The sequence below is a fragment of the Haliotis cracherodii genome, unplaced genomic scaffold (genome assembly GCF_022045235.1).
Source record: "Haliotis cracherodii isolate W230 unplaced genomic scaffold, xgHalCrac1.p SCAF_6, whole genome shotgun sequence".
Classification (NCBI taxonomy): Eukaryota; Metazoa; Mollusca; class Gastropoda; order Lepetellida; family Haliotidae; genus Haliotis; species Haliotis cracherodii.
In genome coordinates this window covers 3,060,088-3,087,210 of record NW_027266319.1, presented here as the reverse complement: position 1 = coordinate 3,087,210, position 27,123 = coordinate 3,060,088, and the positions used below count along the sequence as shown (strand labels likewise).

Sequence of the window (27,123 nt, the reverse complement as noted above, 5' to 3'; positions counted from 1 at the left end):
CTCATTTATGAGGTTAACATGCAGTCGATCCTTATCTTTGGTGGTAGGTTTTAGATCGATGGTGAGTTGTCCATAGGGTGTTTCAGCAACCTTTTCATACATAGCCATAAAGTGATCCATATGTTCGGGGAAAATTCTATGAGCGAAGAGTTAGATTTGCTGTTTATCTATGGGGGAATGAAACAGGGTGACATAATGCGCGTTCAAAGCAATGTCTCTCGATTCCTTACCTCTCGGAAACAGATTTTGTATCAAGAGAAAGATCAATACATTCTTGTGATGTGAGGTTTGAGTAAACAGCCGCGAAATACGCTTGTCGTGCTTTGCTTCGGCAAGGAAATCATTCAGGACCAACGCGTTCTGTTGACGAGCATCAAAGTAATCCTCGTCCAAGATATCGTAGGGAATTCCTTTTACAAAGGTCAGCTGAGGCAGCTGCTCACCGAGGTCCTGATATAATGGCTGCCATTGAGTATAACACCAAACGATGCGGGTAGGTTGGGGTTTATGAATATGAACTGCTAACCACGCTCATAGTCATGTTGCGTGTCGTGGTTAGAACATCTACACGCACATACTTTCCTACATCATTCAAATGTATTAAATACCGGATACGTTTAATAGACACCAACGAAAGAAAGGTTTAATGAGGGGAATACCCATATATCCTCTCTGAACTAACTCCCTTTTAAAATAACAAATGTACAACACATGTTCCCTAACATATCATAAATACGGGACACTGGTCACACAATTTATGAATGGGAAGCTTCAGGCGAGGTTGGTATGTTAACATTAATTGTAAGGCCGGGGTATGTTGGCATTGTTATGGGCGGTCGGTCGCTTAGTCTCTCTCTGCTTTCATTCCCCCTCACCTGTGACGCGCTGTTGATGCATGAGTCATCCTATCCGATCACGTGACTTGGATCAGCCAATCACCTTCCCTATTTTCACTCAACCTCCCTCAACCAAAACCAGCTCCTGCCTAGTGACACTATACTACTGATGTTCAGTTTCCGTTATTTCATTGAAAGACATGTCCATTGTTTCCTTCTATAAACAAAAACATAACTCGGTTACATAAATTCACATTTTTCTTGATGTTTAAACTGAATAACATCAGAATCCTTTAATGTCAGAAAGTTAAACCTTATGTACCACGTGTGTTTAAGTATGAGTGAGTGTGAATGCTTTTACGCCGCTTTTAGCAATATTCCAGCAACAGCACGGCGGGGGACACCAGAAATGTGTTTCACACATTTGTACCTATGTTGGGAATCGAACCCGGGTTTTCGGCGTGACGAGCGAACGCTTTAACCACTAGGCTACCCCACCGCCCCTGTTTAAGTATGAAAAGAAGACAGCGCAGTTTGAGGCACATCGTACTCACACTATACATTTTCGTCATCCTCTGACCCATCAGCGCTGATCTCCATGTCAAACCTCCAACAGCGCATCCCGCACAGATTATCACGTACACTACAACACATGCTGTTGTTATCACTGTAGTGGCAAAATCAACTGACACGTCAAGTCTCTGGGGACATCTCCACCTTCAACTAAGCCGGGTGAAAGAGGCTTTTGTGGTAATCCTCGCTCGGATTAGCATGTGAGTAAGTGAGTATGGTTTTACGCTGCTTTTAGCAATATTCCACCAACAGCACCACGGGGAACACCAGACATGGGCTTTACAGTTTGTACCCGAGTCGGGAATCGAACCCGGATTTTCGGTGTGACGTGCGAACGCTTTAACCACTAGGCTACCCGACCGCACCGTTAGACTGTATGGGTTTAACAACCTGGTTTAATCGAATAGCCAGCATCTGACACTGATGTAACAGGCGCCTGGAATTCCTGGTCTTGTGTAGTCAGCTTCTTTGGCTACTCTTGGAACGGGTCGTCATTTTCAACCTTGTGAAACACCTCGGCGTTCCCCCAAACGAGGGCATCATGTACTCTTCCTGGTAACCACTGTTTATACCTGTGAGGAGATTATAAAGCACAAGCCTTTACTGTTCAGAAAGACTCTTTAGGCATGGCCCGGACCAGTGATTGGGATGCGCGTCCCGTTGATCGCGCTCCCATAGTTGTGGAATCCCCAGATCTTTTAGAAACATTTAACGGCAACCTTTAAGTCGTCATCTTTGGCAAATCTCACATAAGTGAGACGAATGGATTCAACAACAGATGTCTGACACACACTTTCTTACTGTAGATATTTTTTCCGACGCCAGTAAGGACGCCAGTTTTTTCTATAAAAGAATCAAATTATCTTTATACGTGACATCGCGAATATGGCTACATTTGCATGCCTTTGTAAATTTAATACATATACACGTTACAGGGTTAATTTCTTCAAACATCAGCATACATGTTCGGCGACCTTGTCAATTATGCTGTTGTCTGTACTGCTATCGCCAGGTCACGCACATCTAGTCCGTGATTAGTTGTCTCCCCTTGACCATGGGCCTGCACTCGTGGTGGGTGGTTATGAGGAATGCAACAGCTTACAAACATCAATTCCGGACGTTGACCTGTGCTCAGCAGTAATCACAGGGTCTCTCGAGATTTCGCTGCATACGAAATCCATAGTAAGAACCATAATCTGGTTTCTTTGACTTTCGGCGACACAAGGCGCCCGGGACAAATTAGAACGTGTCAGCTCATGATTACAACAAATGTTGTTGTTTGTATTGATTTCTCCAATTTGTGTCTAGCGGAATCGTTTTACCAATTTTTTTTAAATTAACCATAGTATTTATAATTCCAATCTACAGTATCAAGAATTGAGTCATTTTTTTGCGCTACGATGTTTCTTTCAGATGGGCAAACAATTTTAATGGAAACGACTGCGTTTTTGTTTCAATTCATCCAGAGATGGATGTGTACGTGTTCACTGCTTTGAAACTTCTCTGGTAATCCCGACACTAACAGTGTTGATAATACTCAATGCTTGTTTCATAGGCAGAGTGCACTGAGGATTGACTGATAAAAAAGTGTGACGGTCTGACCTTGACGTCATGCTTATGCTACTGACCACAGGTTTGTCAAATTCAAAATCGGAAAATAACGGTAATCGGAATATTGATGACTATCGCATAAACCAAACATCGTTAGCTTACTCAGAATATATCCTGCTTGCGTTGTGAACATGTACCATTTACAAATGATGTTGCAGAATGTTTGCAAATCGCAAATTCCGCAGGGATTACCCAAAACATATGCAAAATCGTTATCATAACCACTTATGGTATCTAATATCGAATATCGATCTCGATACATAATATCGAATTACATTCATAACTATGCATACGTCACTCTTTGCTAAAGAGGGGAGTAGGGCTGGCATATTCTTCCATGGCGCCGTAAATCGCGTGGCTGTGTTGCCTCCCTTGGGCCAGAAATCTATGACTGAGGTTTCGAATGGCGGTTTACTCTGGTTGTGTTTCTAGGTTTGTCAGCACCATCCCCATGCTCTTGGGTTTCAGCAGAGCTGTAACCCAAGACCTATATCACTTCGGGTTTTCCTCCAACATTAAGCTGACACGGCATGATGTAACTAGAATACTGTTCAAAAGGGCGTTAACCCCAGCCCACTCACTCTTTCTAAAGACGTTGTTTCCTGATAACCTTATTAGTCATTCTATAAGTTGAATTAAAAACATGACACAATAATGAACTTCGTGAACCTATTTCCAATTTCTTGTTTCTCATTACGAGTTCTAATTACGTTCACAAAATAAAAAATTTAAAAATGTTAAATTTATTTTTTTGCACAGTCTAACTGTCCTAGAGCATTTGTTTCTTTCTTATTTGCAACTTCTAAACTTCCAAATACAATTCCAATCAAACACAAAGCAATTCAATTCGGTGTTACCTGATTACTAGAGCGTAATGACTTGTGTTCAACATGGTGGACAAAACCGTAGTTCTAGCTGAATCAAATATACATAAGTCATGTATAATTGTTCTAGCTAGATCTAATAATTGTTGTAGCTGGATCTAATATGCATGTATAATTGTTCTGTTCTTCATGAAACCTTTAAACCTTAAATCCAGTTTTACATTTTAATACACGTATTGTCCTCGTAGGTTCGACAAGCCCCGTTGTGATGTCGGTGTAGAATCGGTCCCCACAACGTGTAGCAAAATTGTCAGTGTTCTATAGAAAGATAGATCATCTTTATTTCCTCTAAGTGATAAGCGTCACGATATGGCTGAAATATTGCCGATGTGACGTTAAATATTAACTCACTCACTCACTCTAAGTGATAAGGTTACATTGATATAAGATATTACGGTATTCTACAAATGGATATATACAGGGGATATATTGTATGTGCAGGCAGTTTCACATCGTTATCAATAGTCATAGTCACCTTCGTTACATCTAGTAAATTAATGATAGATTCAACAAGAATATTTCTTTGTTGTTGAGTCTTTTACAGCACATAAATACATGTTTGATTATCTCACAAGCATGTCCCTCCAGTGTGTAACAATATGTCAGTCTCCTATATGTCTCTACACTGTGTAACCATACAGTCAGTGTCATATATGTCTCTACACTGTGTAACAATATGTCAGTCTCCTATATGTCCTTCCAGTGTGTAACAATATGTCAGTCTCCTATATGTCCCTCCAGTTTGTAACAATATGTCAGTCTCCTATATGTCCCTCCAGTGTGTAACAATATGTCAGTCTCCTATATGTCCTACCAGTGTTTAACAATATGTCAGTCTCCTATATGTCCCTCCAGTGTGTAACAATATGTCAGTCTCCTATATGTCCCTCCAGTGTGTAACAATATGTCAGTCTCCTATATGTCCCTCCAGTTTGTAACAATATGTCAGTCTCCTATATGTCCCTACAGTGTGTAACAATATGTCAGTCTCCTATATGTCCCTCCAGTGTGTAACAATATGTCAGTCTCCTATATGTCCCTCCAGTGTGTAACAATATATCAGTCTCCTATATGTCCCTCCAGTTTGTAACAATATGTCAGTCTCCTATATGTCCCTACAGTGTGTAACAATACAGTCTGTGTCCCATATGTCTCTACACTGTGTAACAACATAGTCTGTGTCCTATATGTCTCTACACTGTGTAACAACATAGTCTGTGTCCTATAGTCCTATATGTCTCTACAGTTTGTAACAATATGTCAGTCTCCTATATGTCTCTACTGTGTGTAACAATACAGTCTGTGTCCTATATGTCTCTACAGTGTGTAACAATATGTCAGTCTCCTATATGTCTCTACTGTGTGTAACAATACAGTCTGTGTCCTATATGTCTCTACAGTGTGTAACAATACAGTCAGTGTCCTATATGTCTCTACTGTGTGTAACAATACAGTCTGTGTCCTATATGTCTCTACAGTGTGTAACAATACAGTCAGTGTCCTATATGTCTCTACTGTGTGTAACAATACAGTCTGTGTCCTATATGTCTCTACAGTGTGTAACAATACAGTCTGTGTCCTATATGTCTCTACTGTGTGTAACAATACAGTCTGTGTCCTATATGTCTCTACAGTGTGTAACAATACAGTCTGTGTCCTATATGTCTCTACTGTGTGTAACAATACAGTCTGTGTCCTATATGTCTCTACAGTGTGTAACAATACAGTCTGTGTCCTATATGTCTCTACTGTGTGTAACAATACAGTCTGTGTCCTATATGTCTCTACAGTGTGTAACAATACAGTCTGTGTCCTATATGTCTCTACAGTGTGTAACAATACAGTCTGTGTCCTATAGTCCTATATGTCTCTACTGTGTGTAACAATACAGTCTGTGTCCTATATGTCTCTACAGTGTGTAACAATATGTCAGTCTCCTATATGTCTCTACTGTGTGTAACAATACAGTCTGTGTCCTATATGTCTCTACTGTGTGTAACAATACAGTCCGTGTCCTATATGTCTCTACTGTGTGTAACAATACAGTCTGTGTCCTATATGTCTCTACTGTGTGTAACAATACAGTCTGTGTCCTATATGTCTCTACTGTGTGTAACAATACAGTCCGTGTCCTATATGTCTCTACTGTGTGTAACAATACAGTCTGTGTCCTATATGTCTCTACAGTGTGTAACAATACAGTCTGTGTCCTATATGTCTCTACTGTGTGTAACAATACAGTCTGTGTCCTATATGTCTCTACACTGTGTAACAACATAGTCAGTGTCCTATAGTCCTATATGTCTCTACAGTTTGTAACAATATGTCAGTCTCCTATATGTCTCTACAGTGTGTAACAATACAGTCTGTGTCCTATATGTCTCTACTGTGTGTAACAATACAGTCTGTGTCCTATATGTCTCTACTGTGTGTAACAATACAGTCTGTGTCCTATATGTCTCTCCAGTGTGTAACAATATGTCAGTCTCCTATATGTCTCTACTGTGTGTAACAATACAGTCTGTGTCCTATATGTCTCTACAGTGTGTAACAATATGTCAGTCTCCTATATGTCTCTACTGTGTGTAACAATACAGTCTGTGTCCTATATGTCTCTACTGTGTGTAACAATACAGTCTGTGTCCTATATGTCTCTACAGTGTGTAACAATATGTCAGTCTCCTATATGTCTCTACTGTGTGTAACAATACAGTCTGTGTCCTATATGTCTCTACAGTGTGTAACAATATGTCAGTCTCCTATATGTCTCTACTGTGTGTAACAATACAGTCTGTGTCCTATATGTCTCTACTGTGTGTAACAATACAGTCTGTGTCCTATATGTCTCTACTGTGTGTAACAATACAGTCTGTGTCCTATATGTCTCTACTGTGTGTAACAATACAGTCTGTGTCCTATATGTCTCTACAGTGTGTAACAATATGTCAGTCTCCTATATGTCTCTACTGTGTGTAACAATACAGTCTGTGTCCTATATGTCTCTACAGTGTGTAACAATATGTCAGTCTCCTATATGTCTCTACTGTGTGTAACAATACAGTCTGTGTCCTATATGTCTCTACTGTGTGTAACAATACAGTCTGTGTCCTATATGTCTCTACAGTGTGTAACAATATGTCAGTCTCCTATATGTCTCTACTGTGTGTAACAATACAGTCTGTGTCCTATATGTCTCTACTGTGTGTAACAATACAGTCTGTGTCCTATATGTCTCTACAGTGTGTAACAATATGTCAGTCTCCTATATGTCTCTACTGTGTGTAACAATACAGTCTGTGTCCTATATGTCTCTACTGTGTGTAACAATATGTCAGTCTCCTATATGTCTCTACTGTGTGTAACAATACAGTCTGTGTCCTATATGTCTCTACTGTGTGTAACAATACAGTCTGTGTCCTATATGTCTCTACAGTGTGTAACAATACAGTCAGTGTCATATATGTCTCTACAGTGTGTAATGATACAGTCAATGTCTCTGCAGTGTGTAACAATATGTCAGTCTCCTATATGTCTCTACTGTGTGTAACAATACAGTCTGTGTCCTATATGTCTCTACTGTGTGTAACAATACAGTCTGTGTCCTATATGTCTCTACTGTGTGTAACAATACAGTCTGTGTCCTATATGTCTCTACAGTGTGTAACAATACAGTCTGTGTCATATATGTCTCTACAGTGTGTAATGATACAGTCAATGTCTCTGCAGTGTGTAACAATATGTCAGTCTCCTATATGTCTCTACAGTGTGTAACAATATAATCAGTGTCCTATATGTCTCCACAGTGTGTAACAATATAATCAGTGTCCAATATGTGTCTACAATATATGTCTCTACTCCACAGTGTGTAACAATATAATCAGTGTCCTGTATGTGTCTACAATATATGTCTTCACAGTGTGTAACAATATATTCAGTGTCCAATAGATAGATAGATCATCTTTATTTCCTCCAGTTGATGAAGATACATTGATATGAGATATTACGGTGTTCTACAAATGTATATATATAACAGCTGATATATTGTATGTACAGGCAGTTTCAAATCGTTATCAAATAATGTTTCTTTCCACATTTTAACAGTTTTACATACACGGAGCATTATATTTGCCCATAGATTGTATTCAATTGCCATAGTAACAGTAACAACAGTGTGTAACAATATAGTCGGTGTCCTGTATGTCTCCACAGTTTGTAACAATATAATCAGTGTCCTATATGTCTCCACAGTGTGTAACAATATAATCAGTGTCCAATATGTATCCACAGTGTGTAACAATATAATCAGTGTCCAATATGTATCCACAGTGTGTAACAATATAATCAGTGTCCAATATGTCTCCACAGTGTGTAACAATATAGTCGGTGTCCTATATGTCTCCACGGTGTGTAACAATATAATCAGTGTCCAATATGTCTCCACAGTGTGTAACAATATAATCAGTGTCCAATATGTCTCCACAGTGTGTAACAATATGTCAGTCTCCTATATGTCTCCACAGTGTGTAACGATATGATCAGTGTCCTATATGTTTCCACGGTGTGTAACAATATGTCAGTCTCCTATATGTCTCCACAGTGTGTAACAATATAATCAGTGTCCAATATGTCTCCACAGTGTGTAACAATATAATCAGTGTCCAATGTGTCTCCACAGTGTGTAACAATATAATCAGTGTCCAATATGTCTCCACAGTGTGTAACAATATAGTCGGTGTCCTATATGTCTCCACAGTGTGTAACAATATAGTCGGTGTCCTATATGTCTCCACAGTGTGTAACGATATAATCAGTGTCCAATATGTGTCTACAATATGTAACAATGTGTATGTTTAATATTGGCAATGTCCCTTTGTGATGGATCTGATGTAGAGTACATTACACGTTCTGTAGAAGTTATATATCACATTTAACTTAGATCTAAACGTGGAAAGATAAACATATGTCCACATATTTAAAAGAGACTAAAAGTACACATGTACATCATTGCATCTTTCGAGTTGACCTTTAAATTATGAGAATAACTGAAATTGTAATGCCAATGTAATGTTGTAGCGTTAAAAATATAAATACATGATAAAAATGTTCACATAAATACAAATGTGGGCAGTAAAGCGATTAACCTTTACTGTAAAGTCGGGGTAAAAACTGAAACCGGCGTGAAATATTTTGTGTGTTTCATATTTGCACTTCGTAGTGTTTGTTGAATGTTTTACAAATTGCATGGCTTTAAATATTATCTCTGTTTCTTATTTCCTATAACGTTCAAGTTGCCTAGCAACCATAGCGCTGATACTGCTTGAAATACAACCGCTCCTTGTTAATGAAATAATAGTGAAACAAAATAAATAAATTATTTCAAAGTTTCTTACTAAAATCACCCCGAGGAACGGAAATTTATATTTAACACTCCTCACCATAGACACGTTTAAAGTCATAACATTGCCGACAAACAGTCCAAGAAATCTTTTCTGGGAACAAATGGATATCAAGCACACGCGAATGGGTCATATATTCAACAATATCTATCTTTCAAACATTTTGAAAACATTTATAATACACATGCGTGATTTCGACATTACAGTTAACTACGGTTATATCGAACTCAAAGGGACCATTAATTTTAGTTTGTTATAACCGCAGTTCTTTATGAGCATATATACAGCATAACTACAGCAAATAGTCGGGACAAAAAAGTAAGTTCGTTATATCCGTCAGTTCGTTAAAGGCGTGTTCGTTACAAACGTAGTTTACTGTATTCATCTCCATGGCATCACCATGACATCCTACTGACAAATTATGAAAAAGAGCGCTCCCCGAAATGAACCGTAATGCGTCTTCGCGTTTGACGGAAACATAACCGACAAAAGCCCTTTCCGCTGCCACAAGAAATCCTGCAAAAAGCCGAGGTGAAAGAATGGGCAGTGTTCGGCGGCCCATGTGATAGGCGATTATCCGAGTTTAACCATTCGTAAATACCCCCGATCAAAGTTCTGTTTTAAACTGAAATATTATAAGGCTTGTCGGATGGCATTTCTAATGGGGAGTGTCGTGCACCGTGAAATCTATTTCGCATTCGCATCATTTCATAAAGAGCACTCATGAAACGGACCTGAGCTCTTCCGAACAATCCATCCTAGAGTTAGGAAACAAATACGTCAAATGAGTGAATGTAAAACTATGCTTGAAAAAAGGCTAAAATATGAACAAAGCGATAACTCTCGATAAATCTCAACATGACATAAAATATGACCTTGTTAAATCAGAAATATGAAGAAAGAAGTATACCACAGAAAACTCGGAACCATGAGAACGAAATATGACAAGATAAAAGCGTAAAAATGTCTTTTGATGACTCTTAAATGTGCAAAAAAGGGAAAATGTTAAGAAACGTCTGAAATAGTAAAACAGATGTTGACAGTTTAATCTGAGAAAATAAGTATTACAGTTTTGCTCAAATAAGAATTCCAAAATGGACAATAAATATCAATCCTCAAATACGAGGGGCGTTCAATAAGTTTTGCAACATCAATAAAAGACAAAGTAACAGAATATCCTTTGGACTTTTATTTTTGAATATAATCTCCATTCACCTCAATACACTTATTCCATTTGTCCTTCAAGCTTATAATACCGCTTTAATAGAAATCCGCAGATTGGCTATCTAACCACGCCTCTGTGGCAGCCTTTATGTCCTCGTCAACCTGGAAATGTCTTCCACGTAGGGCAGGAACAGGAAATAGTCACTGGGGGCTAAGTCTGGGCTGTAGGGTGGGTGATTTAACTGTTCGAATCCACATTCATATATGGCGGCCAGTGCAATTCTCGACTTGTGAACCGGAGCGTTGTCATGCAAAAGGAGAATACCACGTGTTAACATCCCACGGCGTTTCTGTCGAATAGATTTTCGCAATTCTTTCATTACATTAGCATGATACTGTCCACTGATTGTAGTTTTAGGTAATATGTAATCAATCAGTAATATGCCTCTTGCATCGCAAAATATGGTGGCCAATATTTGCCAGCCGATGGTTGAGTGCAAAACTTCCTCGGAGGCGGAGAATTGGAGTGCTTCCATTGCATGGATTCCAATTTAGTTTCTGGGTCCCAATGGTGGATCCATGTTTCATCACCTGTCACCAGACGAGAAAGAAATCTGGCTTCATTAGCAGTATAGAGATCCGGGAGGTCTCGACAACTTTCAGTTCTCTGATGGCGATCTTGAGCTCTGAGGTTTCTAGGTACCCATCTTGCAGATACCTTGGACATACCAAGACGCTCATGAAAAATGGTTCCAACAGTTCCAACTGATATTTGGAATTCTCTAGAAAGTTCAGATATTTTCACTCGTCGGTCTGACAACATTCTTCTTTCTATAGCGGCAATGGTTTCCGGTTGAGTGGCATCTGAAGGCCTGCCTGACCTTGGGTCATCGTCTATGGACTCCCTAACCCTCTTAAACTATGTTTGAGATTGGCTGTACGGAGTGACGCCCCTTCTATTTACTAAAGCCATACCAGTGATCGTGGGTTTGATTCACGGTTCGCCCCGATTATGTTTCTAGGTTTGTCAGCACCATACCTGTGCACGTGGGTTTCACCCAAGTGGTAATCGTCTCGGACGAATATAGAAGAAAAATAGAAAACTCGCCAAGGCTCGCTGAGTACAATGTTTAGTCCTAATGCAGGATATTTACCATCCCCAAAAACACTCGATTGATAACCTCTATGTACACAATAAGTAACATCAACAGGATGCATTCACTTACATATGACTAAATGTAAACAAATATTGTTACGTGTTCACAATAAGCATCTTGTAAACTATGAAATGGAGACACTATTGATATGTTGTGAAGAACATATGGTATCATAACTCGTAAATAAATCTAGCTGTCTGAATCTTGCTGTCTGAATCTAGTTTTCTGAATCTAGCTGTCTGAATCTAGCTGTCTGAATCCAGCTATCTGAATCAAGCTATCTGATGTCTATAAAAACGGATAAAAGTTGGGTTGTCCGATGTCACTATTTTTTTTCTAACGTCACGTACTCGTCACAATTGCCATGCTGCAAATGCACTTTGGGTGTCAGATGGCGCGTCACAGCGATATGATAATAGATTTAGTCGTCTCACAAAAAAATAATCCACCTTTCATAATTCTTGTAAGGTGCCAAATCGTCATGATATTTTCGTTACCTGAAGGTCATATAATCACAGGAGACTTACTTCTTCAATCTTCGTCAGTTATTCAAACATGGACCAAAATACCGTGAGAAACCTCCTGTCAACTAGGATCACAATTTTAAAATCATTATGGACGCCGTCGAAGAATATGTAAAAAATGGGCCAAAAGAGAAGAGGAACCTGTTTAATGTCTTTCAGATTGGCTCAAGTCAGTGCGTGATGTTGTCATTTGTATAATCCACAAACTTAAAAAGAGGAACAGGGTTGGGAATAAACTCATTCTGTCCCAGCCGGCTGTTATCCAAGGTCTGGCTTCCCTACATGAAAGTTTGTAGTTGTTCCCACTGACAAGGCCTCAAATAACATAACCATTATAGGTAAGCATCACATAAATGTAAAAACCTTTGTAAGTTTGGCACTCAGAAAACATTCTACTTTGGTTCAAAACTCTTTGACATTCTTGCAATACCAATATACACGAAGAAAGGGTTCAGTATTAGTTTCACAGAATGAGCATAGATCATCATCAAGAATGTTCATTTTAACAGTTCTTTCTTTGTATACAGGATACGATGACTAAACTTATACTGAAATTAAGCAATTTTACATCTTTTGTACATTGTCTGTATATTATTTTCCAAGAATGTTATCTCAGTATCATGTACTCCAATCCTTACTTTATTCAAAATTGAGCACTGATAAACAAAATAATACACACATGGCTATAACATGAGTAGCATATTCCAAAGTAAAGAAGTTCACAAAAACATACGTCACATATAATCATCTGCCGCTCTCTCCAAGAATGTTGATAATTTCAACGCAACTACAGCTATTTCACGTGCGATTTTGCTAATATTTTAAAAAAAAACACACAAAAAAACATTTTGAATAACGTTCTATAAGCCATGACAAGAGTATATATACACGGATGTGCAAACGATGTTAATTTCCTCATGGAATATAGCAGGACACATATGTTCACAGCAAAGGACAATTCATTATTTGTTTATGTTATCTTGTTTTGTTCCTTATCTAAAATTTGCAACATCAGTCTCACTATATTGAGTGCATACTGGCGGAAATGACACTTTGCAAACCCATTTATCTGTAAAATGAGTACATGTAGGGTACTTCGACAACAAATCATCCAATAATCCATGTTACAAATATAAACAACCCCGAGACTCGTTACAGTGGAGGTGAACTAGGGCCGTTTGCAAAAGAGTGCGAACGCCAACAGCCTAATTGTCTCTTTGTTCTTTGGGTAATTAGTCTGATACACATCAGAAAAATCGAGCAGATAACCTGAGTGATTTTCGAAAGACTAATAATTGGCTCGAGCGTAGTCCCCCTTTATTTAAACAAACAGAGGCTTAAGAGGCCATTATTGAACGCACTCAAGGGTAATGAGCCTCTGAAACAGCAGGCCCTTAATATACTCCTACCCATAACGCAGGTCAAAGAAACGCTGACTTCTATGTAAGGCTTAAGGCAGCTGCAGGCTATTTAAATTATGTATTGTGAAAACATGGGCTTAGAAGGTCAAATTGTGTTAACTGTTAATGCACTTCTTTCCAAAGGGAAAATGACATTTTCATACGTCTTGTCGAAACACCTTCAACATAACATACGACGAAACGATTTCGCTGTGCCTTGGCTAAACGTTGTTTGAAATAAGCGTGGATGGCTGTCAATATTCAATTGGTTGTGTTTGGTGTCTATTTCTAGATGTAAGGGAAGATGAAAGTTCAGGAAGAAAAATCAAATGAGACTCTTTTGTACGTATTTTTAGTTTTTTTTCTGATACTATTGTTTAAGTTGATGACATGTTATTTCGATATAATTTCTTTAATTTTATTTATAGAATTTATTATTTAGTCTTTTTGTTCTGTTATCTTTATTTAGATTGCATGAACGATAATATTCTTCGATTCCATTTCATTCATAAAATAATTTATTCCTGAAAGTATTATGTTTAACTTTATATATAGTTTGTTTGTTGTTTAACGACGCGCTCAGCATTATACAGACGGCGGTCTGTAAGTAATCGAGTCTTGACCAAACAATCCACGCAATTGGGATACGATGACATGCATCAACCAAGTCAGCGAACCTGACCACCCGATCTCGTTAGTCGCCTCTAACGACAAGCATGAGTTGCTTAAGACCTATTCTACCCCGGATCTTCGGGTGTTAAATTTATATACAGTTATGCATGTAGACAAACGGTGACATTATGCTGGAATGTATTTCTTCTTGTTTTATTTTTATAAAATCGAAGCAAATTCAATTATTACCTCTAGTTGAACAATAAATTTCCAATGATGGTAATTATTATGATTTAGTAAGTACATACATAAACGAAAATATATTCTAATTTTTGCCAGCCATTGCTTGAGGTCACTGGTCGTTGACGCATACGTGAGTGAGTGAGTGAGTGAGTGAGTGAGTATGGTTTTACGCCGCTTTTAGCAGTATTCCAGCAATATCACGGCGGGGGACACCAGAAATGGGTTTCACACATTGTACCCATGTCGGGAATCGAACCCGGGTCTTCGGCGTGACGAGCGAACGCTTTAACCACTAGGCTACCACACCGACCCTCCGTCAAAGAGGGGATTGCATCACTGTGAAAAAACATATTTTTCATAATTTTCACTTAACACGTACATCTAAATCGTGGTTGTCAGCACAATACCCGTTATCATGGTTTCACTAATGTGGTAAAAGTCACTTTAGGCCTTATGTTTTCATCCCACATTAAGATAACGCCATGATTTTACTGAAAAATTGTTTATAAATACTGAAAATTACTCTCTCACGCCTTAGTCAAACCCATAATTCAACATTTATAAAACTTGCCCAGCATTACTGCAAGCAACACCAGTCTTGTTCTGGAATCTCCTCAATGGCTTCGTCTTAAAATTTAGGTTTGTCGCGCCCTTTTCTTTTTTGAATTACCTTAACTAACTGACATTGCTCAGAAGTCGGCAACATGAACATGTCGGTCGTGAACACCTCTTAAAACCGACTTTAAAGGGAACACTGGACATAGCTGAAACGTTTAAAGTTGACATTAATACGAAAGCTATCAACCTTCAGAATATCTTGGCTCGTTATGCAGTTACTGCGAAACTTCTCTATGGTGGTGGAAGGGAGGGGGGGTCACGGTGTTCTGCCCGAGAGTAACTGTGAATGCACAGCTATTACCTGTGAATGATGTTGTTCCTGCCTGGGAGTATGTGTTATGTGCCGCAATTCTGAATTGTTTTCCAATATTTATCAAAAATGGATTTCATACACTTGCTAACCCGTTTTTGCGCCACTGATTTCGTAACTGAAATTTCGTCTTTCATTCTGATATGATGTTTTCAGCGATAGAACACTTCATATTCCTACTTCTGGATCGGAGGAAATTAATTTTCAACGTAGAATCATTCTTAATCAAAGATTACCATATGTATTTCAGGGTTGAAACGGAGCGATGACCAACGACAAGACTGCACCCCAGGGTGCATCACTTCCGGAACTCCCATCAACCCCCACCGGAAGTTCCACGTCCGACCTCCAGTTGACAGTCGAGGTTGACATTGAGCATGATGGCGACCCGCGACCCTACCCATCCTCTCCGCTGTACGACCTGCCCCCATCCCCTCCCCTCTCCGACCTGCCTCCATCACCCCCTCTGTCAGAATCACCGGAAAAAGACAGACGCCAGTCCACCTCCTCCAACATCGGCAATGGCGCAGACGTCAGCGACACCCCCCGGATGTATGAGTGTCTCTCCGACGAGGAGATCGAAGAGAACTACCTCGGTAACATCCCGCCACATCATCGCCGTCGGCATGGCGTTGTAAACTGCCCAAGTCCTATGTCTTCTGATGGAGCTGACAGTGGTCAAACTTCTCCTGAGGTAAATCTTTTTGAATCCCCGTAGTTCGACAATAACAGGTAAATATCAGAGTTCGAGTAAAGGAAGATTCTCTGCAGTATGATAGCCACGCCATGCCCAAAGCACGAATATCTGCCTCCTTAATTTCGAAATAACGAGTTTGTAAATCAATTTATTTGCAATATAGTTACTGTTTCTTTCTTCCATTAATGTTGGTTTGTTTGTTTGTTGTTTAACGCCGCACTCAGCAATATTCCAGCTATATGACGGCGGTCTGTAAAATAATCGAGTCAGGACCAGACAATCCAGTGATTGACAACATGAGCATCGATCCACGCAATTGGGATTGATAACAAGTATCAACCAAGTCAGCGAGCCTGACCACCCGATCCCGTTAGTCGCCTCTTGTGGAAGTTAAGCATCGCTTCTTATATACTATTCATAATAAGTTACAGAAAACCTGATTCTTCATATAATTGGTTAATCTCTAATGGCGTGGCAGATTAACAATATAAATGTAATTGGATCTTCTTTAATTTTCTTTTGAGTAGTATATTTTTACATATAACATAGCTTGTTTTTCCTATCCTGTAATAATTTTCTGCTGAAACACATATGCTTTTGTTTATAAGGATGCAAATATTGAAATAGAAAAACCGAAAATATATTATCTAATGACATGTTTTACAACTTCTCCTCGGCAATACTTATATGATAACACTTTCAATTAGTTTTGAACCGCCTCCGAGGTCTAGTGGTAGAGCGTCCGTCCGGAGAGCGGAAGGTCCGGGTTTCGATCCCCGGCCGCGCCATACCAAAATAAGTTAAATGATGGTACTTGTTGTTACCCTGTCTGGTGCTCTGCCTTAAGGGGCTAAAACAAGGACTTGTCGGCTCGGAGTCAGCTAAACTGCGGCATGGTATCTCAGTGAGCTGGCACTATAAATCGGCATCAGTCCGGACTAGTACAAGCAAACACACACACACACACACACACACACACACACACACACACATGCACGTCGCTATATAAGTGCAATAATGTTGGACACGAACCACATTTCACCTCGACTCAATTACTTTTGCTTCCTTGCATCATGTGAACCTGTATTTGCGATCATCTGGAGGAACATACAGTGTTCTTTTACCAACCTTTAATCAGGTATCGGTTCATATTAAGATATTTACACAAGAAGCTCGGAATGCCGGACACATGTAAATACAGAAGGGTTGGATTTCACTTTTTTTTAAGGCGTATATGTAGAATAGTTATGCTTTGTTTGTTTGTTTGTTGTTTGACGCCGCACCCAGCCATATTCCAGCTATATAGCAGCGGTCTGTAAATAATCGAGTCTGGACCAGATAATCCAGTGCTTGTCATCACGAGCATCGATCGACGCAATTGCGTTACGATGACATGCTTCAACCAAATCAGCGAGCCTGACCACCCGATCCCGTTAGTCGCCTCTTACGACAAGCATTGTCGCCTTTTACGACAAGCATGGGTTGCCTATTCTATCCCGGATCTTCACGGGTTTGGAACCTAGCTAAGTGTAGTCGAATGTTGCATGGCGTGGCGTGATCACCTCTAATGGCAAGCATGGGTTGGTGACTTCTTCTACCCCGGATATTCACGGCTTTGCATATATATTCACACGAATATTTTAAGCACCCCGAAGGTAAATCTGATTACACAGTGATATGTACATATACATCATGATAGATCAATATCACATCAAACATACAAGGTCATAGGTTACGACACCAATTAAACACCGTTAAAACAAATAGAAGCCCAATAAATATTGTTAGCTAAGCGATATATGTATCACATCGACATAAACAAGTGCAAACACAGAAACACTTAATCCTTAGTACGTGAAGTAAAAGAACTATCAACGAACGTTGTCATCAAATGGTCCTGTTTCTTAGGAGCACGTGGAAGATGAAGGACCAGAATATGGGCTCAGACGGAGCAAGCTAGCCAAGCCGAACAGCAGACGGAATGGGGTGTACCCTAAACGGGTAAGGATGTCCGTAGACGAGCCGCACCCTGAGGAAATACGAGGAGAAAGAGAGGGAAGAAGAGGGTCCACGGAATCTAACGATACTGGGGCATCGTACAGCAACGCCCTCGCTGCGCATGTCAGGAAGGACTCAATTGCGATTGGCTTAGACAAACTGAATGGCTTCCCATTTCGGAAGAAGTCACTTCTCGGTTTTATGAATCTTCCTCTACCATCTAAAGTCAAGGTGAGTTAGCTCAAAGTCGCTTTTAGGATATAATTTAACGGGTTTAGCCTTCTTTGGTACAGCAAACAATTCATAACAGTTTATTATTGAAGTTTATATTGAGGTATGATTTACAAGTGCATAGTATCTGGTTCCTGCTTGAGTATCTATCAGAAACAGTTAATCTTACAACGAGTTGTGTCAAAACGTATCAAACGAGCGAAAGCAGTCAGATACTCGTAAGATAAATTATATGTGACAGGCATGAGTGCGGTAATCTGTTTCTTACACAACCTAAAAATCGCACCATTTTAGCATCGAATCGATGAATATTTTGTCTATTCTCATGATCTCAGTGACGCATTAATACACAATACAGCTGTCATGAGTGACGGCATCTGTTTATTCGCCATACCTAGTGTGACAAAACGGTTCTGTGGAAAATCTCTGGATTGGCAAATCGATGATGACAATGCACACTGGGTAAGAGCAAACAACATTTATTATACACTATAACGTAGGTAACAACACAGACGTAGGTAATGTCGACTTAAACAGAAAGTCCACCATAATCTGACCCCAGGTCATCACCATGGAGAAGCCATTCGCGGAGCTTGAATTGATCTCACACATATAGTTAATACCAGTTACCTCAAATTTGTATCTCAACCACATGTGTTCGAAAACGAGTTACCTTACTTGAAGACTTGTGTCACATTAAGAAATCGCACGAAGCCCGATTTGTCACGACTCCTACGCCATTACTAGAGATTATATGAGTGACAAATCACGTTCTGATATCAACATTTGCACCATTTGAAGCCAATGTTTGCTGCTTCGTGGTGATGTCCGTTACTGCATTCTTGTCCCCTCAAGCTGATTGGTTATTGTGTAAACTTTCGCATCAACGACGACGCAATTGTACACGTGATCATTGTCCACGTGGACAACGTCTTCACCATTATGAATCCTAAAATGAAATGTCAAAATGAATATGTATATGATCTTGCAGTTCTGACATTTGAGGAAGTATGTTTTCAAACAATGTACATGTACTTTGATAAAGATAATTTTGTTTGTCTACGTTTCAAGTCTGAATGCAAAATATTGATACCAGGATCTGTTTACACGAATGCCTGTTCTCTTAACGCAGCAGTGCCGTAATAGTACTGCAGACAAAAACCTTCCAGATGAGCAGTCGTTTGTTTCGAGCACGTCGACTTCCTAAGAATGCATATGGAACTTTTTTGAAAGCTTTATTTTCCTATATATTAACAACTACAAATCTTAATACAGCGGCGTTGGGGGAGCCTTGTGGTTTGATCGTTCACTCGTCACGCCGAAGACCCGGGTTCGATTCCCAACATAGGTACAATATGTGAAGCCCATTTTTTATGTCCTCCGCCGTGATCTTTCTAAAAGTGGCGTGAAACAATACTCGCTCACTCTCACTACAGTTTTAATCGTGGCCGATGTAGTGAATGCTCATCACACACACTGTGTCATACAGTGTGTCGAGTAAGACGATCTTCGAGACAAGCGGATCGAGTGTCTATAATCGACCATTGTAGAGGGGCAATTGTATACAATATATGTATTAAATACGTATTAATTGATGTAGGTATTTGATAGTCCTTGATGCTGTTATTAAACTCCAGGTTGTAAAGCAAAGTTTAGAAAAAGCCTCCTTTGGTATCGTGTTAATATGATCAGATTAATATAATGTTAACTTGAATCGACATGGTTTTTGTTTCGTTTTGAATTTTTTATTCCGTCTTCGAACCTCAACCATTTGTCACGTCATAACTATTCTCACAAAAGGCTTGCTCCCCAGACAACACCGTCCGTCTTGATATGAGTTAATGTTTAAAATGTGTAAACACCTGTTTGTTTCAAAATCATCCTTTTCGTCTTGGCAACACACCAGCTTAGTCAGTCTTACATAAATATTTACAATATATACTGGTTCCTGGTTGTATGTGCGCTGCATAATCTATTTTTATACGATAACTATCCTGGGAATGCGCTTGTTCCACAAGCAATATATTCGCACAGTGCAGGGGAAAATGTATGAAATTTGTAGAATTTGTATTTCAGCAAGATGGAAGTCATGGAACTCTTGCGGTTTTACAAACCAAATATTCTTGAATTCTAAAATACCATTGTTTTCAACAGTTCCAATCAAAGAATGGCGTTCTACCTGTAAGTGTACATCATCATCTTTCTGTGCGTCAGGTGAATTGCACCTCTTTTTTCCTACACCCACTGCTTTTTATTCAGAATGTGTTTTAGCAATGCTTTCCTTTGAACTTGTCCGTTTTTTAGATCGCTTCAGCTTGATATAATATTAGCTTCAATGCTTTGGGTAAACCTGGTTTTTAATTCTATCCTTGAAATAATATTTATCCTGTGTCTACGTGTATTTTTTCTCTGTATCGTATTAGGATGAGCTCGCTATATGGCTGAAAAAATGCCGAGGCGACGTTAAATTTTAACTCATTCACTATTAGGATGGGACGCGTTAGGGTAGCCAAGTGGTGAAAGTCGCCGGCGCCTCACGCGGAAAGCACGGATCGATTCGCAAAATGTGTAATTTGTGCGAGACACACTTCTGGTTTCTCACGCCGTGATATTGCTGGATTGTCGTTAAAAGCGACGGAAAACCGAGCTCACTCATAAAGAGGTGAGGTGAAATAGGGTTTAACGTCGCGTCCAAGATTATTGCACTTATATAGCGACGTGCATGCACGTGTATGTGTGTGTATGTGGCTGCTTGTACTAGTCCGGACTGATGCCGATTTATAGTGCTAGCTCACTGAGATACAATGCCGCAGTTTAACATGAATACCCCACTCAGACACAGTATACTGACTCAGAGCCGACCAGTCCTTGTTTTAGCCCCTTAATGCCGAGCGCCAGACAGGGTAACAACACTTACCATCTTTTAACGTCTTTTGGTATGACGCGGTCGGGGATCGAACCCCGGACCTTCCGCTCTCCGGCCGGACGCTCTACCATTAGACCACGGAGGCGGCCCACTCATAAAGACGTTGCCCAATGAGCTGCACTGCCCTGTCTGTTACTGACAGGATCCGCTAATCGCGTATTCGAACCCAATATTCCACCTGATGCTCATCCTTGGTCACTATAACCCCGTTTTCATGGGTATTATTTTGGCTAATCTTCTGGGACCTGGGACCCAGCTGAAGTATTGCCCTTAACTGCGTGAAACGGTAATCAGCATTCTGTATACTTTCTTAATACGTTTTTGAGTTTAACTGTAAATGGTTACTAGTATCTTGTCAATACATTCCACTATAGTTTACGATCACATATAATTTTTACTTGAAAGGTCCTTAACCACTTTCGATATAATATTCAAGATGATTTGGCTTTTTGAAAATTCAACCAAACGTTATTTTTTTCCCACGTGGCATGTACTAACTCGAGCACGTGCCAATATGTCTTTTGGGGCCGTTGCTCAAATACTGATCGTACAGCGGGGAAGCCACCATATCACTTGCTGTGTAATGAGCTGGGAAGCCTTTGAAAAAAGTTATTTTTACTTAAACCACACGTTTTAATCTATTGTTTGCCACAGACTATCACGGTGAAGGACACCAATTAATAACGTCTACGGTCGTAAATGTAATCGTCCCCATTGCCTTCTCAATCTTCCCGAAATAGAAACCCACTACATCCGGGTCTCCTGAAGCGGCTTCCCTTCCTAACACCCAACAACCCTGAGTGAGAAATATCTCTGGGACTCCAGAAATAGCCTTTACAGGTTGATCGTGTTTCTTTATTGAATCCTTGTTTCGACCTGATTATGGCCCTTGTTTTCTCAGCATCAGGGCATCCGCGTGATGTCAACAACATGGCCGACCTACGTCACGTTCGCTTTCCCCCCCACACGTCATAAAAACTTGAAATACACATGCCTTCTGTGATAGGGATGGATTAGCCTGGTAAACATACCGGACAAAAAGCTGAACAAGACTCGCCATAGTTGTTTTTTACAGGAAAACGATTTATCGTGTTTTGTAGGTTAGTGTTCATGTCAATTGCGGGGATTATTTTCGAAATGCTTTTTTATATGTTTTTGTTTTCGTGTAGTTTGCTTGGTTTAGTTTAAGGGAGTTGGGTTGTGTGTGTAGTACTAGATCTACGTGTTTTTTTCACTTTGTGCTTATCTTTCGATATGTGTGATTTTTACATCATACAAAAGAATTATTGTTTGTTTTCTCGCGCTGTTGCTGTATACACAAACATTAAGAAAGTTCTTTTAATTTGTTCCAACATTTTTTCTTAAAATCGTTTAAATTAAGGTGAATTATTGTTGTCGCATTACATGGCAAATCCAATAGCTGTACTTTGTGTGTTTGGATTGTGAATTCGTGTTTCATTTAAGTGACTTCGTTGTCTTGGGTCCATATAGAGTACAAACTGAGGGGCAAAAGAAAGTATACCGAGTTTGTTTTTATGTACAGTCAAACACCGTTGTGTCGAATGTTGATGTGTCGAACTATTGGTTGTCTCTAAGTAACTCTGTCCCTGCGTATTCCTTATTTATCACGGGTGTGTCGAACCTCGGATAATTCGAAGTATTTATGTAGGCCATCCCTTCAACGTGGACACTACGGTGTTTGACTGTAATTCAAAATTGATAGGAATGTTGTGAAATTAATTATTTTTATTTAACCATCACTCATTCCTTCAATAGTTTGTAAACAGTAATCTGTGGCTGGGTAATTTTGTGTAAAATAAACTGGTTTAATAAAAACTGGGGTAAGAAATGAATTTGCAACCACACGACCCAAACCATGTTTGAAATGTTGTAAATTTATGTGGAAAAAAGAAAGAATATTTATTGATTTTCCAAGTTAAGATGTCTAAGATACCCATAAGCAGTTTTGTATTAAGCGAATTTCATTTAAAGTTTTAAATTAAAATTAATTTTAAATAAAACAATGTGGAATTATTCTTTGAGTGCTAACTAAGCGCCAGTATCGTTCACTTTTTATATATAATGTCGCTAACCTAAGATATTTTCAATTGAAAATCAAATATATGATGAAATTAATTACAAGGTAGTTTTCTTTTCAGTTAACTGTACACTTGCTGTAGATAATCTAGGACATGCCCAACAAGTAGTAAAATCAATATTTGAAATCGGATTCCAGTCAAGAAGAAAGAAGTGCAAACACATATTTATAAATGTGATATTTAAGAAAGTGGGTGAAACATGTTTATTTTTAGGTGAAATACAAAGTAGCATCGCTTCGTAAAATTCAAAGGTGCGACATCAGATAAATGTAAAATCAGATCGAGGCTGCAAATAGACAAATCACAATCACGTGACGTTTCCTGGCCTCGTTCATGTACAAGTTCAATGGAATCATATCACATACACGAACATAAGCCGTGCTATGATGAGCCATTTTCACATGTATTACTGATTTACAGATCACGATACCATTTAAAAATTTTTTTTATTAAATCAGTGTATATCAATTGATATCATGAAGTAACTACTAATATCATGCACAGCATTCATAACGTCACTTTATCTTTTTACATGCTTTGACACACCATTTTCACGTTCATAACTGAATTAATGTTCCCTATACCATTTATTATACATGTTTTATTATATTAGTATTTATTTGATGAAATCATTATTATGATAGCACGAAAACAATATTGATATCATAAAAACATTCTTGATTTGTGACATGAATGAATGAACACTGTCAGTTATTTCCATACAAACAATTAATAATTCAATCATTTGATCAGGAAACGGTGTCATTCATTTGACGGGATAAGTGATACCATCAAATCTACTAATGATTTAATTAAATATGGTTTCATTAATCGATATTAAGTGATACCATCAATCCACTTATGATTTCACTAAATATGGTTTCATAAATCGATATTTAGTGATACCATCAAATCTATTAATGATTTCACTAAATATGGTTTCATTAATCGATATTAAGTGATACCATTACATCTAGTAATGAGTTCACTAAGTTTTGTTTCATTAATCGATATAGCGATACCATCAAACCATTTCGTGATTTCACTAAATTTGGTTCCATTAATCGATTTAAAGTGATACCATTACATCTAGTAATGATTTCACTAAGTTTTGTTTCATTAATCGATATTAAGTGATACCATCAAATCTATACTGAACAACAAAAGTTCCTGTGACAAAAAGATATAATGCAAAGTTATGTCTTTTACCAAATCTGAAACAATTTCGGTTTGCAACAGAAAAAGGACTGTAAGTGTTCAAATGGTTTAATTTGCCATACTGACTTCAGAAAATGCGTGATTTCATTAAAAAAAACATGAACATACAAAAATGTCAATTTACAAATCAATAGCGTGTGTGTCCACCTCTGGTTGCGATGCAAGCAACACATCTTTGTCTCATGGAATGGACCAGGCGTCGCAGAGAGTCCTGTGGGATATCTGTCCATATCTGCTGGAGCATGTTTCGAAGTTCCTAGAGTGTCTGTGGAACACGTGGTTGACGTCGAAGCCACCTATCCATCTCATCCCACATGTGCTCGAGCCGGCCAGATGACGGGGATGACATTCACGTTGTTTTGTTGAAGAGATTCCTGAACAAGTCGAGCAATATGAGGCCGGGCGTTGTCATGTTGAAAGGTAATGTCTGGGCCATGACGACGCAAAAACGGTAGAACAACAGGGTCGATGATCTCGTCGCGGTAGTGCTGTCCATTGAGTTTCCCCTCTACAACTATCAAACGGGTCCTCTGTCTTGCTGTAATCCAAAAACCATACCATAACGCTGCCGCCCCCAAACCGATCTTCTTCCATGACACAATTATTGACGTAACGTTCACCTCGACGTCGCTACACTCGAATCCGTCCATCGCTGTGGCTGAGGTAAAAACGGTTGGTTTGCTGTTTAACGCCGCACTCAGCAATATTCCAGCTATATGACGGCTAGGTGAAAACGGACTCGTCAGTGAATAGAGCTTGTCCCCACTGCATGGCCGTACAGCGTAGACACTGTCTGCACCAATGTAGACGTGCTTGACGGCGGTTTCCTATCAAAATGGGACGTCTGGTGGGTCTTCTAGTGACAATCCCCGCACATATGAGGCGACGACGTACGGTTTGTGAAGATATTCGTCGAAGGCCAGGGATGCTTCTTGCAGTCACTGTTGCTGGCTGGAATCGATTTCGTAGGTGTGTTGTTCGAATCCAGTTGTCTTGTCGATTATCGGTTCATATTTACCTTGTCCGAGTCTGCCAATAAATATTGAGGCAGTGATTATGGCATGTAGATGTTTTGGTAGACAACCATGGGGTAGGCTTGAATGATATAATCAATGGTGTACTTTGAGTAAAGGGTATCGTAATTAGGTGCATGATTAGTATACATCATAACGAATACTGCGAACTCAAAAAGTAAACTGACTGGTGTTATTGAAACCAAAAAAATCGCATAAACAACTTCACTGTGTTCTGAAAGTAGTAGCGGAGCAGAAGTCGAACCCCGGCCGCGTCATACCAAAAGACGTTGAAAGATGGTACTTGTTGTCACCCTGCCTGGCGCTCGGCATTAAGTGGATTAAACAAAAATTGGTCGGCTCGGATTCTGTGTACTGTGTCTGGGTGGGTATCTATGTGATCTCAGTGGGCTAACACAATAAAACCAGTATTAGTCCGGACTTGTACGAACAGCTACACACACACATGTACGTCACAGTGCAATAATCTTGAACGCGACGTTAAACCCCATTTCACATCACCTCACCTAAAATAGTACCGCAAAATGACGCAGGAGAACAATGCTCCCCAATAAATCAAACTCACTTTATCTATACGACCGCAATAACCGCGACAGAAGACGATAATATCGATACTATTAATAATATACTGATAATCTAGACTGTTATTTGCTAAGTAGTTGAGACAGTTCTAATCGATAAGGAGCGCTTCAATGAGCGGATAAAGTGACCCCCGTTAATCCGGAAACCTGCCTTCCGGACTACTGCTGGGAACGTAGACTCAAAGAGAAAGGAACATTATTCAGGGTTTGGTAATCCGGACATTTGTTTATATCCGGACGAGTTCCGCTTAACATCGCCATATGGTTTCATCGTATTCGCCAGTCGGGCACTCGCGACTTATACGTCTAAGCGACTTATTCGCGATGCAGAGTTTAGTCCCTTAGACATGTCAGGATCCTATGATAGTAGTTTGGAATCCTAGATTCGCTCTTATTATGTTTCGTGGCTTAGAGCACCAAGCCCAAGCTCTCGCCAAGGTGATAAACATACGTCTGAGCGATAAAATTACTTCGGGATTTCTTCCCACATGACGCGTAGTATAACTGGAATACTGCTTAAAACGACCATGAAGCCATTTCGCGTGTCCCCGCCGTGATATTGCTGGGATTTTGCTAAAAGAATGTTCAGTCACTCAAAACGGCGATTAACCCGAAAAGTCGCTTACTCATTTCGCAGTCGCTATCCCCTAAAATGACATCAATACATATTCTCAACATATATGACTCAATGTTTCAAGTCAGCCCATCCCAAAGCAAAATACAACGAAATCCGGAGCCTGTGCGTCTCTATTCACCCAAAGACGTATAAACATCTTTGATTCACCCAAGTCTTTGTTGGCCAACTGTGTCGCGGTGTCACCCTCTGTAACGCGACACCGACGAGCTGTGTGCTGACGATAAACACTACAAATCACTGACGCAACACCTACCCACTCATTAAACACACACACACACCCTCCTTCACTATAACACCACCTGATGCAACTCTCGTTGTTACGTCACGGCGTGGGTAGTAATTTGAATCAACACCGAACAATTTTGAAACCACAG

At 39.5% G+C, this 27,123-nt stretch overlaps 1 protein-coding gene across 1 annotated transcript in view; it reads left to right on the top strand.

Annotated features, from left to right (window-relative positions):
* The window catches only part of LOC139445406 (proline-rich protein 23A3-like), a 93,564-nt gene extending 77,598 nt beyond the window's left edge, over positions 1 to 15,966 (top strand). The window contains exons 2-3 of the mRNA XM_071226546.1: positions 15,579 to 15,880; positions 15,915 to 15,966. Of these exons, the coding sequence (XP_071082647.1) occupies positions 15,594 to 15,880; positions 15,915 to 15,966 (339 nt within the window). The 5' untranslated portion in view covers positions 15,579 to 15,593. The remainder of the gene's footprint in view (positions 1 to 15,578; positions 15,881 to 15,914) is intronic.
* Positions 15,967 to 27,123: the final 11,157 nt, after the last annotated feature.